General features: G+C 43.9%; 1 protein-coding gene across 2 annotated transcripts; it reads right to left on the reverse strand.

Annotated features, from left to right (window-relative positions):
- Nucleotides 1–3,558: 3,558 nt before the first annotated feature.
- Nucleotides 3,559–14,932, reverse strand: Lrp2bp (LRP2 binding protein). Of its 2 annotated transcripts, none has more exons than XM_057752870.1 (8): nt 14,833–14,932; nt 13,894–14,006; nt 12,724–12,834; nt 10,737–10,879; nt 10,553–10,658; nt 8,290–8,513; nt 5,789–5,963; nt 3,559–4,009 (listed from the first exon to the last, which is right to left on the reverse strand). In XM_057752870.1, the coding sequence occupies exons 1-8, from the start codon at nt 14,930–14,932 to the stop codon at nt 3,944–3,946; spliced, it is 1,038 nt and encodes a 345-aa protein (XP_057608853.1). In that variant the 3' UTR covers nt 3,559–3,943. The 2 variants fall into 2 exon arrangements, with proteins under 2 accessions (XP_057608853.1, XP_057608852.1); XM_057752869.1 differs by having other exon boundaries at nt 12,721–12,834.
- Between the last annotated feature and the right edge of the window lie 770 nt (nt 14,933–15,702).

Below are 15,702 nucleotides of genomic sequence, written 5' to 3' on the forward strand. Positions count from 1 at the left end.
GTGGTGCATACCTTTAATCCCAGCATGCTGTGATTTCAAGGCCAGCCTGGTCTACAAATTGAGTGTGGTTACATAGAGAAACCCTGTCTCATCCGGGTGGCTGGTCGGGGGTGGGGTGTGTGTGGGGTGTCTTTTAGAGGATTTAGTTATTTAGTTTTATGGGTTTTGGCTTTGTTTTGTTGTTTTTCTTCATACAGTGTCGTTCTACATAGTTCTGGTTGTCCTGGAACTCACTCTGTTGACCAAGCTGTCCTGGAAGTCACAGAGATCCACCTGACTCTGCTTCCCAAGTTCTGGGATTACAGGTGTGCACCAACACGCTTGGTCTTAAAGTATTTAAGAGAGAGCGAGATTGAGTAGATGTTGGGAGGGAAGTTCTTGCAGAGGAAGCCATATTGGGTTTCATGGTCTGAGCTGATGAGGATGACTGGCCAGGTCTCCTCTTCATGTGGTAGCCTTTAGCTGACCAGCTGGACTTCTTTCCACACACGTACTAAATTTCCCAAGTTTCCAGAGGTCCTAACTGTGGTCATTTCCAGTCTCGTCATTAGGGGGCAGCACATGTCTCAGGAGGGTTCTAGGCATCACACAGAGAGATAGGCTGCTCAACGACGACATAAAGAAACATCTCCATCTACAGAAGGAAGGAAGCTACAGGATACAGCAACGGTACCCGAGATACTTAAGCCGTGTCATGAGAATGAATGACGGCAGATACCTGAAGATAGCACTGCTTGGAGGAGTGCACGGGTTAGGGCAAAGAGGAAGGCCCCAAAAGATAAAGGAAGACTGTGGTACTTTGGGTATGACAATACTACAAGCATCTAGGACTGCCCAGGATAGGAACAACTGGAGAACCACCACAAATAGGCTGCCCTTGCATGCTCAAGCATTGCCAGGGTATAGATGAATGACACGATGAAATGATCGCAGAGGGGAAGGCCTTGTTTTCAGGGTTGGTTTAAGTCTGTAAGTTTCGTATAGAATGCAGAAGTGAATAACTATTTCTTCTCTTTATATAAAAACAAAGTTCAATTCATGTACTTGAGTGGAGAACCAAGGCCAGGCTTTCTGTTCTACAGATGCTCTAGCAGATGCTACCACATAGAAATTCCATCTTCTCACCACTAACAGATTTGTTTTTATTTATCCGCTGTTGCAGATGACATTGTGTGGCTCAGTGGTTAAGAGCAGTGGCTGAACTTCCAGAGGACCCCAGTTTGATTCCCAGTGCCCACATGGGGTTATAACCATCCATGCCTCCAGCTCTAGAGAATCTATCACCCTCTTCTGGCTTCCCCCGGCACCAGTCTCGTGTGTGTGTGTGTGTGTGTGGTGCACAGACATACAAGTAGGCAGAACACCCATACACATAAAATAAATTAGAATTTTTCAAAAGAAAATGACATTGAGATTTCTAAAATAAAGTCATACCAGCTAATATACTACCAAAAGGCAGGCATTAAGGTATCTTTAAGACATATTGTTTTTAATACAATTTCACAAACATATCACTGTTGGGAGCAGTGAGACCCCGGATCCTGAATTTCTTGTAATCCCCCAATCTGAGTGCCTACAGCTGCTCTGGGCACGAGACCTTCAGGAGTTCCTGATGGCAGGAGAGTGGTTTCTGGTGGGTTTGGCTGGGGCGTGGCTTTCTCTATATAATCTGCCCCTGAACACAATAAAGGGGGCATTCTTGGGGAATTCAAGGATGACCCGTGTCGCTGTCTCTCTGTCTGTGTGTGTCTGTGTATTTTAACCTCCAGCCCCCTTGCCCGAAGCTCGCGAACTGGAGTCTAGCACACAGAGCGCAGACGGGGGGGCGCGGTGCGCGGCATATCACTACACAATCTAAAGCAGGTGGACCTTGGTTTTCACTGTGACATTTTCTTTGGTAGGTTTCACTGACACTAAGACAGTCCTGCTGCTAATTAAAATGTCTTTCTTTTTATCCCTGGCCTACCTCAAGCTCAAAAGAGATCCTCATGCCTCTGCCTCCCAATCGCCACCTAGCCTAATTTAATTTTGACACAATATTTAGACGTGTGGCACCAATATATGGAAAAAGTGGGCTAATTTATTTCCCAAGTATTTAGGAATTTCTGCACACTGAGGGAGACAGCCGTTAGAGTGAAGACAGTCTACAAAATGGGAAATAATTACCAACTGATAGTATCCTTAATATCTATGATATGTAAAAAAAAACTAGACACTAAAAATCAGAATCACCCAACCAAGTAGACGGGCTAAAAGAACTACCACGTTGCCCAGCTATACCACTGCTGGGTGTATACCTAAAGGATGTGGGTCAGCTCCCTACAAAGGTAAGTGTCCACATTCACCTTCGCACCATCCCCAGTAGCGAGGAAGTGCAGCCCGCTCAGATGTCCATTAACAGATGAATGGACAAAGGAAATGCGAAACAATTGCAACGGGATTTGATGAAACACTTTGTCAGGAAACAGATGGAACTGGAAGTCGTTATGTAAAATGAAATAAGACTCTGAAGAGCAAACTTTTTTCTCATGTGGAACTGAGATCTGAAAGTCTGTGTGTGTCTGCGTGTGTGCGTGCGTGCATGCGTTTGTGTGTGTAGAGCAATGTTTGTATTTCTGTGTGTGTGTTTACAGCTCATGAAAATAGAGAATCAACAGGAAGAGGAAGGGATCGTAAGAGAGGTGGGAAATAAGTCATAGAAAACATGTGAGAAGAAAGGAGAAGGGAGCCAGGCGGTGGTGGCGCACGCCTTTAATCCCAGCTCTTGGAAAGCAGAAGCTGGAGGATCTTTGAGAGTTCGAGGCCAGCCTAGTCTACAAAGGCCAGACAAGGCTGTTACATAGACCTGCTCGCCCCGCTCTCTCTCTCTCTCTCTCTCTCTCTCTCTCTCTCTCTCTCTCTCTCTCTCTCTCTCTCTCTCGTACACACACACACACACACACACACACACACACACACGAGACTAACTGGGGAAGAAGGAGTTAGCTGTGGGGACTCCAGTGAGGGAGGGCAGTGGGGAAAAAGGAATGAGAACAAAGTATAGCAGCACATTTATGGAATCCATGTCTTTGTGTGCTAACCTAAAGCGTAATTCATATAGCATTCTCAGGCTGGATTACAGAACAGTATTTAGATGTAGTCCTTTGGTTAATGATTTTTATGATATTTTTCCATATTTTATCTTGTATAGAAATGTTTCTAAGATTTAAAATAAATGTAGAAAATGAATACAAATAAAAGCATATTGCTGTAATTCTTATATTTATCGCGGATCATAATGTTTTTTGCTTATTTAGTTAAGATCTTTGAGGGAACATTTGGAGGGACATGATGCTAAGTAATTTCTTAAATCCATTTTTTTTAAAAAATTTACAGCTTAGCCAGTATCTGTAAGAATCTTTTTAATAAGTTATAAAACACTATACACTTTCTACAAAAAGGATTTGGAAGTCTAATCTTTAAATTGTGTTTGGCCTTCATTTAATTTTGTGAAAAATTTCAGATGACTCAATAACATTTTTAAATTATCAAAATTCATAAAATTAAACAAATGCCAAAGAAAATGTAAGTAATTAATCTTTCAAATTACGTTCTTAACTAAGTCGGCAGCACGTGTACTTTAGAAAGCACAAACTCGATCTTACTAAGTCGTTCCAGACACTGGTTTAATAAGACAAGGGGGCACTTGCTCTCGGCATTATTTCAAACTCAGGGCGGTCCGGGCCACTCTAGGCTAAGAGGTGGCCCTCTGAGGACTCTTTCCAGCAATTCGATTGGTGTCTAAAGTTTGGTTTGTACAAATTCCAGAAGAATGAAGGAGACGTTTCTGTAAAATACCCCGGATAATAGGATGGGGGTGTAGAAAACAACAGCCATAGCTGCTGTGAGCATGTGCACGCTGTTTCCGGTAGCATGGATGGTCTCTGTTGAAACGCATTGTGGTCTAAATTCTTTGGCGAATAAGCAGGCAGTGAAGCTCATCTGCCAGCGCAGGGTTCAGACGGCAAGCCTTAAAAGTGGAGAGAAGAGAGGTATCTGACAAACTCACTGCTTGGTACTTTGCTTTAGAAATACACACACAGACACACACAATTTTAAAATTAAAACTAAAGAATTATTAAAACAAGAGAAATAGAAATCACTAACTTTTGATCTCAAGCTGTTCTATATGTGAACAACAGAATCTATAATAATTCAGTTTTAAAATACACAGTCTTATTATGCATGCATAGTGATAGGGTGCGTGATTCTAGAAGGTCAAGTGTTTGGCAGGAACATCAGAGATTGTCTGCTACACACACAATTTTGAGCAGCAATTGTCTCTTCAGTGCCGAGGACATTGGTCTTACTATTTGCTTAGCTTCTTACTCTTGGCCAGAATTTATCTTCTAAGAAAAAAAACCTCTGTATTTGTTTCTGAGACATTGAAGTCAAAAGATTCTTTTTTGCACTGAGCTGAAATTTCCCTCCACAGACTTTAGAAACATTGTGGGTTCTGAGAGAATGCACATTGCTTAGAGAGGCCCAAGGGGCCATATCTCTAAGAGTGAGCTGCCACCAGACAAGTGTCCCTGGACTGACGTCTGGCCTTCTGCCATCTTACTGCCTACTTTGGTGTAGCTCCAAGTCCCCTTCCTCCCCGCCACAGTTCCTTTGTGCAGGACCCTCAGTTCAGTGACCACACTTTCAGGATGCCCTCATGTTTGGCTCTCAATGAAACGTAAACCTCATGTGGAGTCACTAGTTTGCTGCCTCTTCGTCAGCATCTCCCATAGTATCCAGTGGGCTCACTGATACTGTGTCTACGTCTAGGCTGGTGCACAGCAATGGGGTCTCATCCCCGCAGGAGGAAAACCATTTTCATGTTGCTGTCTTTTTACTGCCCTTGTAGAGTGTGTATACCAAATCCTGGGTCCTTTAAACAAGATGTTCTCCTGGATCTAGAACATGAAATTGCATTGGTTTGGAGATTAGCATGGTGCAAAAAGGTTTATATTTTTAGAAAAGTTCCTTTGCTCACACTCATTTCTCACATGGAAAGAAAGGTGTGGTGGTAAAAACCTCAGACATCCATTGTGTTTGTTACTTTGGAAAGCTGTTTCCAACACAGTAGCTGAGCTTTGGCAGGTATGGTGGTATCCCACTCCCAGAGACTATGAATTACTTCTTCCAAAATAAGGCCTGGTACTAGCCTCTCATTCCAGAATCTTCGGGGCCCACAGTGGCAGGATTGCCGTGAGTTCCAGGTCAGCCTGGAACATAGCAAGACTTATGACCACAGAACCACATACAGAGTTAATTATGACGCCATTTTAACATGTGCTCAAGAATGTCATGGACATAGGAGCATAAAGCACACACAGTTTTTAAAAAATTCACTGCAATGTCCCCCTTCCCCAGACCCACCGAAGTCTCAGATCTGAAAGTGACCACATGGATTCAAATGGGAGAGGGGGGGGTGAGAGGGTTACTGATTACTGATGACCTCATAGTCATGAAACTTTCTCCTGGGTGCGCTGCTTTAAGACGTACATTTAATTACAATACTGGAATGGAGGTGTAGGTTTAATAGTTTTTTGTTTTTGGTTTTGTTTTTGCTGAAGACACAAACATTTAGGCTCTAAAGATCCAGGTGGCAGCAAATTTAAGGAGACTAGTTTACATCAAAATGGGACTTTTATCATCTGAGCTTAATAACCGGCACAGACTTACCATAGACAGGTTTTCTGCACAGTGAAAAGGCAGTGGTTTCCAGTTAGGTCAGTTTCTAGTTTATCCCCAAACTTACCTTAGAGTAGTAGTGCCTGGCAGATGCTTCATCTTTCGTGATGCCCAAGCCAAGCTGGAGACACCGTGCGTAGTAGAAAGAGGCCATGGCCATGCCTTTGCTGATAAACTCTGGGAGACAGTCCGTGACGTGCGCTATCATGGGGATGTCGTGAACTTCATCGTAGTCCGCTATCCTGAAGGGACGTGAGAGATTTAAGAGGATGTCAGTCATGGTTTATGTTTTCACAGAACCATCTGTGGGAATTCTCTGCTCAAAATATTGCTCCTACCCTTTTGAGAAGTTTGCTGTGGGGTGAAGTTATGTAATACAATCTGCTAATAGCAGGCAGGGACAAACTTAGACTATAGCTTCCTTGTGAGGACACTCGTAGGGATCAGCCATCAAAGAAATTTCGTGCTCATTAATATTTTAAGAATAATATCTTGAGGATAAATTTAGTAGGGGATAAAAAAGGATCCTGTATTCCCATGTGCAGGGAGCAGAGGAAGCCCCGACTGAGTGAAGTCATGAGGGAATGTGTATTTTGACATGGGCACAGCCATGCTGGAAACTCCAAGGACTCGGGCCCATGGGACAATTGGTAAAACTGTTACCCATTGGGCCAGGCTGGAAAGATATGGCAAAGTGTTTCTTGGGAGTCCAAATATGAGTGCTTGTGGATGACTAAAGTGTGGTCAAAGACTAGCAGCTGCGGCTTCCTCCTCCCAGATGTTTGCAGCTGGAGACTGTTCCCTCCAGGACCTTCAGCCAGCATAAAACACTGAGGTTCCAGGTTGAGGAGGTGGCAGAACCACACCCCTCCCCCAACTGCATTTTATTTAACTCGTGTCTGTCCTTTCCTCCCAGGGTCCAAGCTGCTGTAAAACATGGCACCCTTGGATCATACATGGAAACATTAACCTTACAGCCATCACACAGGCCCGCTTTAACACTGTAAGAAATTCGCAGGTTTTTCTTGAAAAAAAAAAATGTTCAGTAGAAAAGAAGCCAGTCTTTGCAAACTATACACAAATATGTGGATGTATGTGAGAAGGACATCTGGTCAGCTTCATGTTCGCTACAACGTTAGGGGTATTAAGAATATGGAAAAAGATGCAAAGTTCTACAAATTTTTAAGATCCTCTCAGCAGACAAAGGCACTTACTGGCAAGCCTGTAGAACTGAGTTTAAATTAACCCTCAAGATCCACATAGTGGAAGGGTCCAACCGTGTTGTTCTCTGTCCGTCACATGGATGCCATGGTGTGTGCGCATGCACACACAACAAAGGAATCAATGTACTGCAGTTTTTAAGAACTGTTCAGAATCTTAGGATGGGCACTTGCAGGGAATACCAGAGGTGGTTCCTTCAATGACCTGCTGCCCGAAAGCTAAGATGTCCAGGAGGGGAAGGGAGAAACTCCCCATGTCTGGCCCTCCCTGGGGTGGGGGATGGGAACATGTCTGGAACTATGGACAGCTCACCCACAGTCTGGTGCCACTCTAGAGCACCGTGGACTGTTTGTCTGGGTCTGTTTGTGTTTCCACGTTTGTATAGCATGGATAAATATATGTAGGCAAGAGAATGGAGCCTTATGGACTCAGAAGAGTTTCCAAAGAATTCCTAAGACGCTGTGTAAGCCGAACAATAGCACGGTCGTGAAGCTTTATTTCAACTTCACAGTAATAGAAGTACGGGACTGAGGAGTATAGGAAGAGATGAAGATTTCTTCCTAGGCATTTCAATGTGTCAGTTTATAGTGAGAAACCCACTTCAGCTGATGGCTCTGAAATCCCGAAGGTGAATGGCATAGAACTGCCCTTTTCAGTATGGGCAGAAGTAACCACACTGGCTGTTCACTTGAATCTTACTTAACTGGTTTAAATTTTCAGGCCGCAGTGGCAGGAGGGTATTTAAGGTCATTGAGCACTTGTCATTTCAACCCTGAAGAAGGTTTTGTTGGACAGATCTGGCATAACATCAAGTACTTGGAAACAACTCTACTTATTACTCAGTATTATTGTGGCTTGAATCTGTCACAAAATTCAGAGGTGTTTAGGTCACAAGGGCCTGCCTCATTCATGAGATTAAGGCCCAGCAGCCTTTTTTTTAAAACATTTTTTTTAAATATTTATTTATTAAGTATACAGAATTCTGTCTGCGTGTATGCCTGCAGGCCAGAAGAGGGCACCAGATCTCATTACAGATGGTTGTGAGCCACCATGTGGTTGCTGGGAATTGAACTCAGGACCTTTGGAAGAGCAGGCAGTGCTCTTAACCTCTGAGCCATCTCTCCAGCCCCCTGCACACAGCCTTTTTTTGGGGGGGGGATTGCCCTTTAACACCCTGAATATGAGGACACCCCACCTCTGGAGAAATGCAGGCCTCATCAGCCAACTGAGCTTCTCAAAACTTTGATCTCAGACTTCTGGGCTCCAGAAATGTGAGAAACAATCTCTCTTCGTTATAAACCATCTGTGGTGGTGGCATAGCAACGCAAAACAAACCAAGACACTCGCCTTTTGGAAAACGCAACACACTTGGTAAAAAACTTCATCTTGTAGTAATACTCCACGAGAGTCCCCTGGGCGTAGACATTCCCTCGTTCCGCTGCTTCCCGTAAGCATTGCAGGGCGGCCTCTGTGTTCTGGTGGATTCCCTGACCGTAAAAGTACATGAGACCAAGTGCACCCTGGGACTCCAGATTTCCATTGCCACAAGCTTCCGAATGCCAGAAAAATGCCTGAGAAATCACAGTTTCATTATGTTATCTGCAGGGCGAGATTACGAGGGGGTTCTAGAAAGAAAAAGTTCTCGAGGTGTGGTTATGTGACACGTCTCCAGGAACTAGCTGCACCGTTGCCCTTGGCTGTATTTACATGGGCGTGGAACCCACGGGCTTGGAAGTGCTGAAGTGAGTGTCACAGGCCAGCATTGTTCGTGGCAAAAGAGTGCTCATTTTTATTTATCTTTTGACATTTATTCATTTATTGTGTGTGTGCATGTGATCTGTGACAGTTGGTTCTCTCCTTTCTCATGTGGGCTCTGAGGCTCAATCTCAGGCCATCAGGCTTGGTGGCAAGAATACCTAACTGTGAGTCATCTCACTGGCCCAGCCTTTTTGTTTCTTGTGTGACCTGAGAACCTAGGGGAAAGATAGTGCCATCCACATTAAAAACAGGTCTTCCCATCTCACCCTAACCTAGATAGTCCCCCACATAAACCCAGAGGCTTCACTCCTCGGTGATTCTACAGCCAGATTAACTATCACATGACCTACTGCTCTGAATCTGATGTAAAGACATTAGGAGTAGATGCTCAGAACATCCCTGGCTGTTACCTGCCTCTTAGGAATTTGCCCTTAACCCTGCACTGACCAGTAGCCCTGCATTTCCCTCTCAGTGTAGGATTTCCTTCCAATTATTGTCACGAGACCACTTTCAGAAACCCAGTGGCTATAACTTTTAATCCCTGGTGTGTGTTCTCGCCAGCGTCACTTAGTGCTCTCTCAAATCAGAGGAAGCATCGCTTTACTAAAGCTGCAACGGTTCTGGCCATTATTTCAGGAGTGTGTCTTTTCTTTTCGTTTTTGCAGTGCTGTGCTTTGTTGGTTTAACCTTTTCTAGCAGACGCCAGATTTTCGTACCCATAATCTCCTTTTGTAGAAGCAGGGACAGCAGCAGCTGTACATGCTGGAAAGGGTGGAGCCGAGCTCTCGGATTTTTGATGGTTAATCTTGACTGTCAGTTAGGTTGGGCTAAGAAATCCCGATGCAGTGAAGCACAGTTTTGGGTTTCCATGTGAGGGGTTTCCAAAGGGGGATGAACCTGACACCAGCCAATAGCATCAGGGCCAGGAGGATGACTGCTTTGTGGCTGCAATGAGGTGAGTGTAGGAGACCAGTTTCAACAAGTATACCACCACTTACCAGAGTAGGGGTTTGGAGGGTAGAAAAGTGAGTGAGGAGGAAGAAGACAAGAGTGAAAACAATAAAGCAGAAACACAGGACAGTACCAGGAGGGAGTTCCAGTGAATACTGAAAAATCCCAACGTTGAATTTTCCATACACTTTTATAACTCAATACAACGAGTTGGGGGGGGGAAGGCAAAAGACTGCTTTAACTGATACAAAGGACAACTAGAACAGTTACTTGCTTTAATACTTTGAGCCATCAAGCCATTAATTCCTGAGAAAAGCATTCTGTTGTTTAGGCAGTGAACCCACCCTAGGCAAAGTATCCTGAAGGTAGCCACTCCCTGAGTCAAACCTCTTAATTCAAAAAGAAGGAGCGGAAGTATACTTGAATTCTCTGACCTTTAGTCAGGGTGGAGTGGATCTACCTTTAGGACCATCTTAACATCAAAAACGTCAAGCAACCACACCCTGGTCAGGGTGTGTAGCCACACTTGTCAACAACTTTGAGCCAGCTGAAACTCTCAGACAAGGTGAAAATAGGCTCACATTTTTGGGCCTCCACAGGTGAGCACTAAGTTGCTCTGTCAGACATTTGTTGTGGTGATGGAAAGTCAAAGATGGGGTCCCAAAGTACGAGCTTCCCCTACATCGTTCAGGAAATGTAAGCGATATCCAAGCCTACACACTTACTTCACAGTGTCTTCTCTGGAAAGAACCAGCGAAACCATTATGAATCTAGATGGCTATATCGCTAGTGTTCAAAGGAAAAGGGTTGGGATACAGGTCAGTATTTGAGCGCTAGCAAGGCTGGGGTTTTGCCAGTACCAAAATAAACACATTTTTTTAAGACGGGATGGGAAAGTTACCTTTTCTAACTGTTTAGGCTCTTTCATTGAATAATACAGTCCCAGAATACTTTGTGCCTTCACGCTGGCTTTTGGGTTTCCATTGTCTGCAGCAAACAGCCAGAGTCTGAGAGAGAAAACAAGGGGGGTTATTCTTTGTTGCAGCTTTTTGAAGCCCCACAGTTTTACTTCCAGAGACCATTACCTCTCTGCTTCATCATCCGATCGTTTCACACCTCTCCCTTCAAAATAAGCTCTTCCAAGGTTGTAAGCAGCAGCGAATTTTAAGTGTACTGTCTGGGGGCATGAAGAATCGAGGATTTTCTTCATATAGTTCACTCCTTTTTCCTTCCACAAAGGAAAAGAACAAACAAACAAACACTAGTCTTTAGTTTAGCTCAAACGGAATGTCTTTCTTCCTATAGTGTATAGTGTTCAAGTTTACCACGTGTGTAAAAGATCACCGATTTATGCTTAGGAGTTTGTTTATTCTGGGTTTTCAGGGATGGAGGCAAGGAGAGAAAGGTTGTTTAGATTGTGCACTGATAGAAATTCCCGGGCGCTGTGGAGTGAATATCTTACGCTACCTTCTCTAGCCCGCGTTCTACGGAGTGTGTTCCTTAGTGACGGATGTCTAAAATGCCAACCTTCATGTGGCATCAGTACCGTGACACAGTTTGCATTCTACCTACGAGTTACAGACATCTTCTCTGAGTAAGGGGAGGTTTTGTGAAGAAGCCTGATAACCCAAGTTTGATCCTGGAATCCACATAGAAGAGGAGTTCTCCTCTGACCTCTATGTGTTATGTTGTGGGTGTGTATGTGCATGCACCCATGTTGTTTTTGTAGAGGACTCTAGTTTGATTCTTAGCACCCAAGCTGCTGGCTCATAACTACCTGGGACTCCAGCTCCAGGATATTCATTGCTCCCTCACGACTCCCATAGGTACCTGAACTTGTCAGGAGCCGTGTCCCCCAAAAATTTACAGGAAGCACCGCCTTCTGGAGTTTTGCAGAGAGCTCTACTTCTCAATTGTATTGAGAATAGTCTTATTGACCAAGCCTATCTCACACCCAAATTAACTGTTAATAGAGAGCTATCTGTTTGCGGAACCTGCCTCACATTCCAGACTATCTAGAGAACTAGGTGTGTCACCTTGTGACTTCCTGACCAAGGAATCGTGACCTGACCGATCGTAACCTCTTGGACTACGTGACGGACGTGGACCACGTGGCAAGACCCATGCCCCAGCCCCCCAAGCTCCTCATCCAGGGGCTATATAAGCTGTAACCATGACTCTAATAAAGGGAGGCTTCGACAAATATGCCTAGCCTCCTTCCTCCTTATCAGCCTATGTCTTTCAGGTGGTGCCTCTCCGTGACCCTGGAATAACTGACCAGCCAGGCGGGTTACAAACCCTAGACAGAGTAACCCGTCAAGGCGGTCTACATGCACTCACATATGCACATGCACATACAGCACAATTAAAAGTAAAATCATTTTTGAAAGTCAAAATAAAAGAGCATCACTAAGGCATTCTCATAGAAAGCCACCCAAAAGTTACCTAAGGTGGCAGTTCCTCAGCCAATTGTCTGTGGCTCTGAATCTGCTCCCTGACCTTTTCCAGTCCAGAAACTCCATTCCATGGCCTTACTAATCTTCAGAAATGACTCCTGTTAGCTAAACCAAGACAGTGAATTCCTGGCATTGGGTAGCTTCCTTTCTGGTCCACACACCACAATGCCAAGGCATTTCCGGAGCAAACATCTTTCTCTGACTTTCTCTCTTTCGTTTCTCTGTCATCATTTAAGCCTCCACTTGAATGTAACTGTTCTGAATCAGGTGTTCCACAATCCCAGTGTCAATGCAATGCCCTTTGCTTTCTCAACCAATATTTGTCATTTCAAATGCTGCCCATGGCCCCCAGTTTGTTTTCTTGGGCTGAGTGCTAATCCTGTTTCTGACAGTTGAATCTAGTTATGTCAAAAAACTAGTTAGATTGGGAGCTGAAGGAGGACAGAGTGGAAAGGAATCAAAAGAAATTAACTTTGTCTTTTATACATGTATACAGTGACATCAGTAATCATTCAAATACTAAAAAAATTAAATATTAAGATGTAAAAGTGGAGACAAGTCATTAAACCACTGCAGTGAAATCTTAAACACAATGCACAAAACAATGACTTACAGCATTTGAGACAGTCCCCAGCCCGTCGTAATACATCACGCCTAGTTGATAAATTGCTTGATGATCGTTCTCCTGGATTTCTTCAAACTGTGCCAAGGCTTCTTCATACCAGCCCTGAAAGCCCCAGAGAATAGTTCATTTCATTATGTGTTTAAAGTAACCCTGGACTCAAGCATCAAATGGTCATCTATGCCTAAGGATGCACAATTAACAGACGGTGCCGCCATATTGGAAATGGCCCAAACTTTTTGCTTAAGTCATCGGACCGTGCCATCTCTGATAGGTGGGTACACTGAGGCCTCAGAAGATAGTTAGGTAAAAGAAGGTCCCAACATGCAAAGGTAAGAGAGAAAGGAGGATGTGAACTAATCATCTCCTGAAGTCTCAAAGGAACATGAGGGGCTGGAGACAAATCTTTGGGACCTGAAGAAAAATCAAAGCTCTGTTACTGAAAACTATATGATAGCACAGAGAATTTTTCTTATGTCTACCTACCAAGCTATCCCACCATAATTTGAATTAAAAAAAGAAATGGTCTCCTCATGATGTATAAAATATATGAAAAGCTACTTTTCAGGGAATTCAATTATTAATAACATGCAAATAGTTTATGAATGAGCTTACATATTGTGAATAAAACTATAAGATGTATGTTTTCAGTTTGCAGTGTGAAAATGGGTCTTTCCAAATGACTCCTTCAGAATAACTTTAGTGAAGAAAGACCAGATAGCTCCTTAGTCTTACGTCTGTGTGCCACACATGGTCACAAAACCATAGCCTATGTGATCTCACTGAGTTTCTCAGGCATAACAACGTAAGAAATTCACCTGAAGCTGGGCAGTGGTGGCGCATGCCTTTAATCCCAGTACTTGGGAGGCAGAAGCAGGCGGATCTCTATGAGTTCGAGGCCAGCCTGGTCTACGAGAGCTAGTTCCAGGACAGGCTCCAAAGCTATGGAGAAATCCTGTCTCGAAAAACAAAACAAAACAAAACAAAATTCACCTGAAAGTTTGCCATGACCATCGGCTGCCTCGACTTATTGTGTGATGCTGAGGATGGAACCCAAGGTCTTATCTGCCCTATATAACTGCCCCATTAAAACTCAAATAACCCCCAACAATGAAGTACTAACAACACAATTATACAAAAAAAAAAAAAGACCAAAAATGGTACCTCTTCAAAATAGAGTTGACCTCTTAGAAAATACGCCATAGCATCCCCTCTTTTTATTCTTTCTTTCAGGTACTGCAATGCTGTATCCACCAGATTAGCATGACAGTAATAATCTGAGTCAGAAAGGTAAAAATTGCATTAACCATACAACGTGAATGTTCTCTCTTGAAGCCATATGTAACGGAGAATTCATTAGATGCTGTTAGTATCAGTTTCTTGCCCACTTCTATTTCCTAAAACTTAGCTCCAAGAAAGAATACTCCCTAAATAAAGTCATGATCACGGCACCTAATGTAACACCTTACATAGTCAATAAATGCTTGTTGAGTTTGGGACTGCTGCTCCTTGCAAGGTAGGCACTTGAATGCAGTCTCTGCATGAATTGGGCAAAGCTGTCTTGTGGGTGAGGTAAACCCTTTGCTTGAGCCATAGTTAAAACTACTGATCAAATGAGCTGGCCAACCCTTCCCCCACTTTTTTTGACAGGGTTTCTCTGTAGCTTTGAAGACTGTCTTGGAACTGGCGCTTGTAAACCAGGCTGGCCTCGAACTCACAGAGATCCGCCTGCTTCTGCCTCTCAAGAGCTGGGATTAAAGGTGTGCGCCACCACTGCCTGGCTCTCCATTTCAGCTTTTAAGGCTTATATAAATAGCTTTAAATATCTGTTTGCAGTAAAGCACTATGCCACACTCTCTGAGGGAAGCAACACCCAGCTTTTCTTTTTTAGAAGCAGATCCTTAAGTCCTGAGGGTAATCAGGTCTTGAGACAGCTCCAGGGTCAGCTCGCTGTCTGAGTTAAGAAGGTTGCCAGCCTCCAGGAGAGCCTGAACTGAGTAGAGCATTGACTACCTCCTCAAAACCAAGGATATGTCTTTCCTTTCTTGTTTATTCTAGCAAAAACGGGATTTCAGCAAAGATTAAACAGTCAGATTTTTATACCAGGCTTTTCCTTCTTCCACTGGAAGAATTTCTGTTGTTTAGTAGCATACTGAGACAGAGAGAAAGGGTTTTTGGGCAACTTTTCACTGGTGAGTTTCATCCTGTTTCCACCGCGTGGATCCTGTAAACAAGGAGAACACATACGATGATTAAAATTTCTTCTTCCAGAAAAGCACGACGGGAGACTTTACTCCACGGTGGAACCTATTCTAAAAGCATCTAGGCAACATTGCCTGGGCGCAGGACCCCGACTTAGCAGCAGTTCCTTTCTGAAGGCGCGTTCACACGTGACCGCCTGTCATTCACAACTGCTGCCCCTCAGTGGCAGTCGACAACACTGCTCAAAGAGATGGTTCCTGTCACTAGGGACTTTCTGGAGCTTTCTAACTGACGCTTACCCGAGTCATCCATTTCAGATGAAAGCGTTTGTCCTTTTTACCTGGGAATACACTGTATTTTAGTTGTGTCGCTCAGTTTTCTCTTCCAGTCTGTGTTGGACTGCCATGTTACCAGATGGACCACCGCTGTGTGGTAAATCAGAGCCTTCATATAAATTGTAGGGGCCACCTCATTTGGGATGGAGGAGTCCAGGTTGGCCTAGGCTGAGGGTAGCGAGGACAGCAAACTCTGTTGTTGCTATGTTTTTGTTTCCCCCTTTCTTTCTTGCTTGCTCTTTGACATTCTACTGGTTCAAGTTACTTCCACCAATCAGGAGCCAGCTCCCAGGGAAGGTCTCTGATTGGTGGCCTACAGAAGACCTCAAGAGAACCTTTGTGTGATTGGAAAGCTGTGTTTCTATACTTACAGGATGCTATTTTAGGCAACAAGCTGCTTCATAAGGGAGAGTGAGACACAAAAGGAGGCGGAATG

The sequence above is a fragment of the Chionomys nivalis genome, chromosome 20, assembly GCF_950005125.1.
Source record: "Chionomys nivalis chromosome 20, mChiNiv1.1, whole genome shotgun sequence".
Taxonomy (NCBI): Eukaryota; Metazoa; Chordata; class Mammalia; order Rodentia; family Cricetidae; genus Chionomys; species Chionomys nivalis.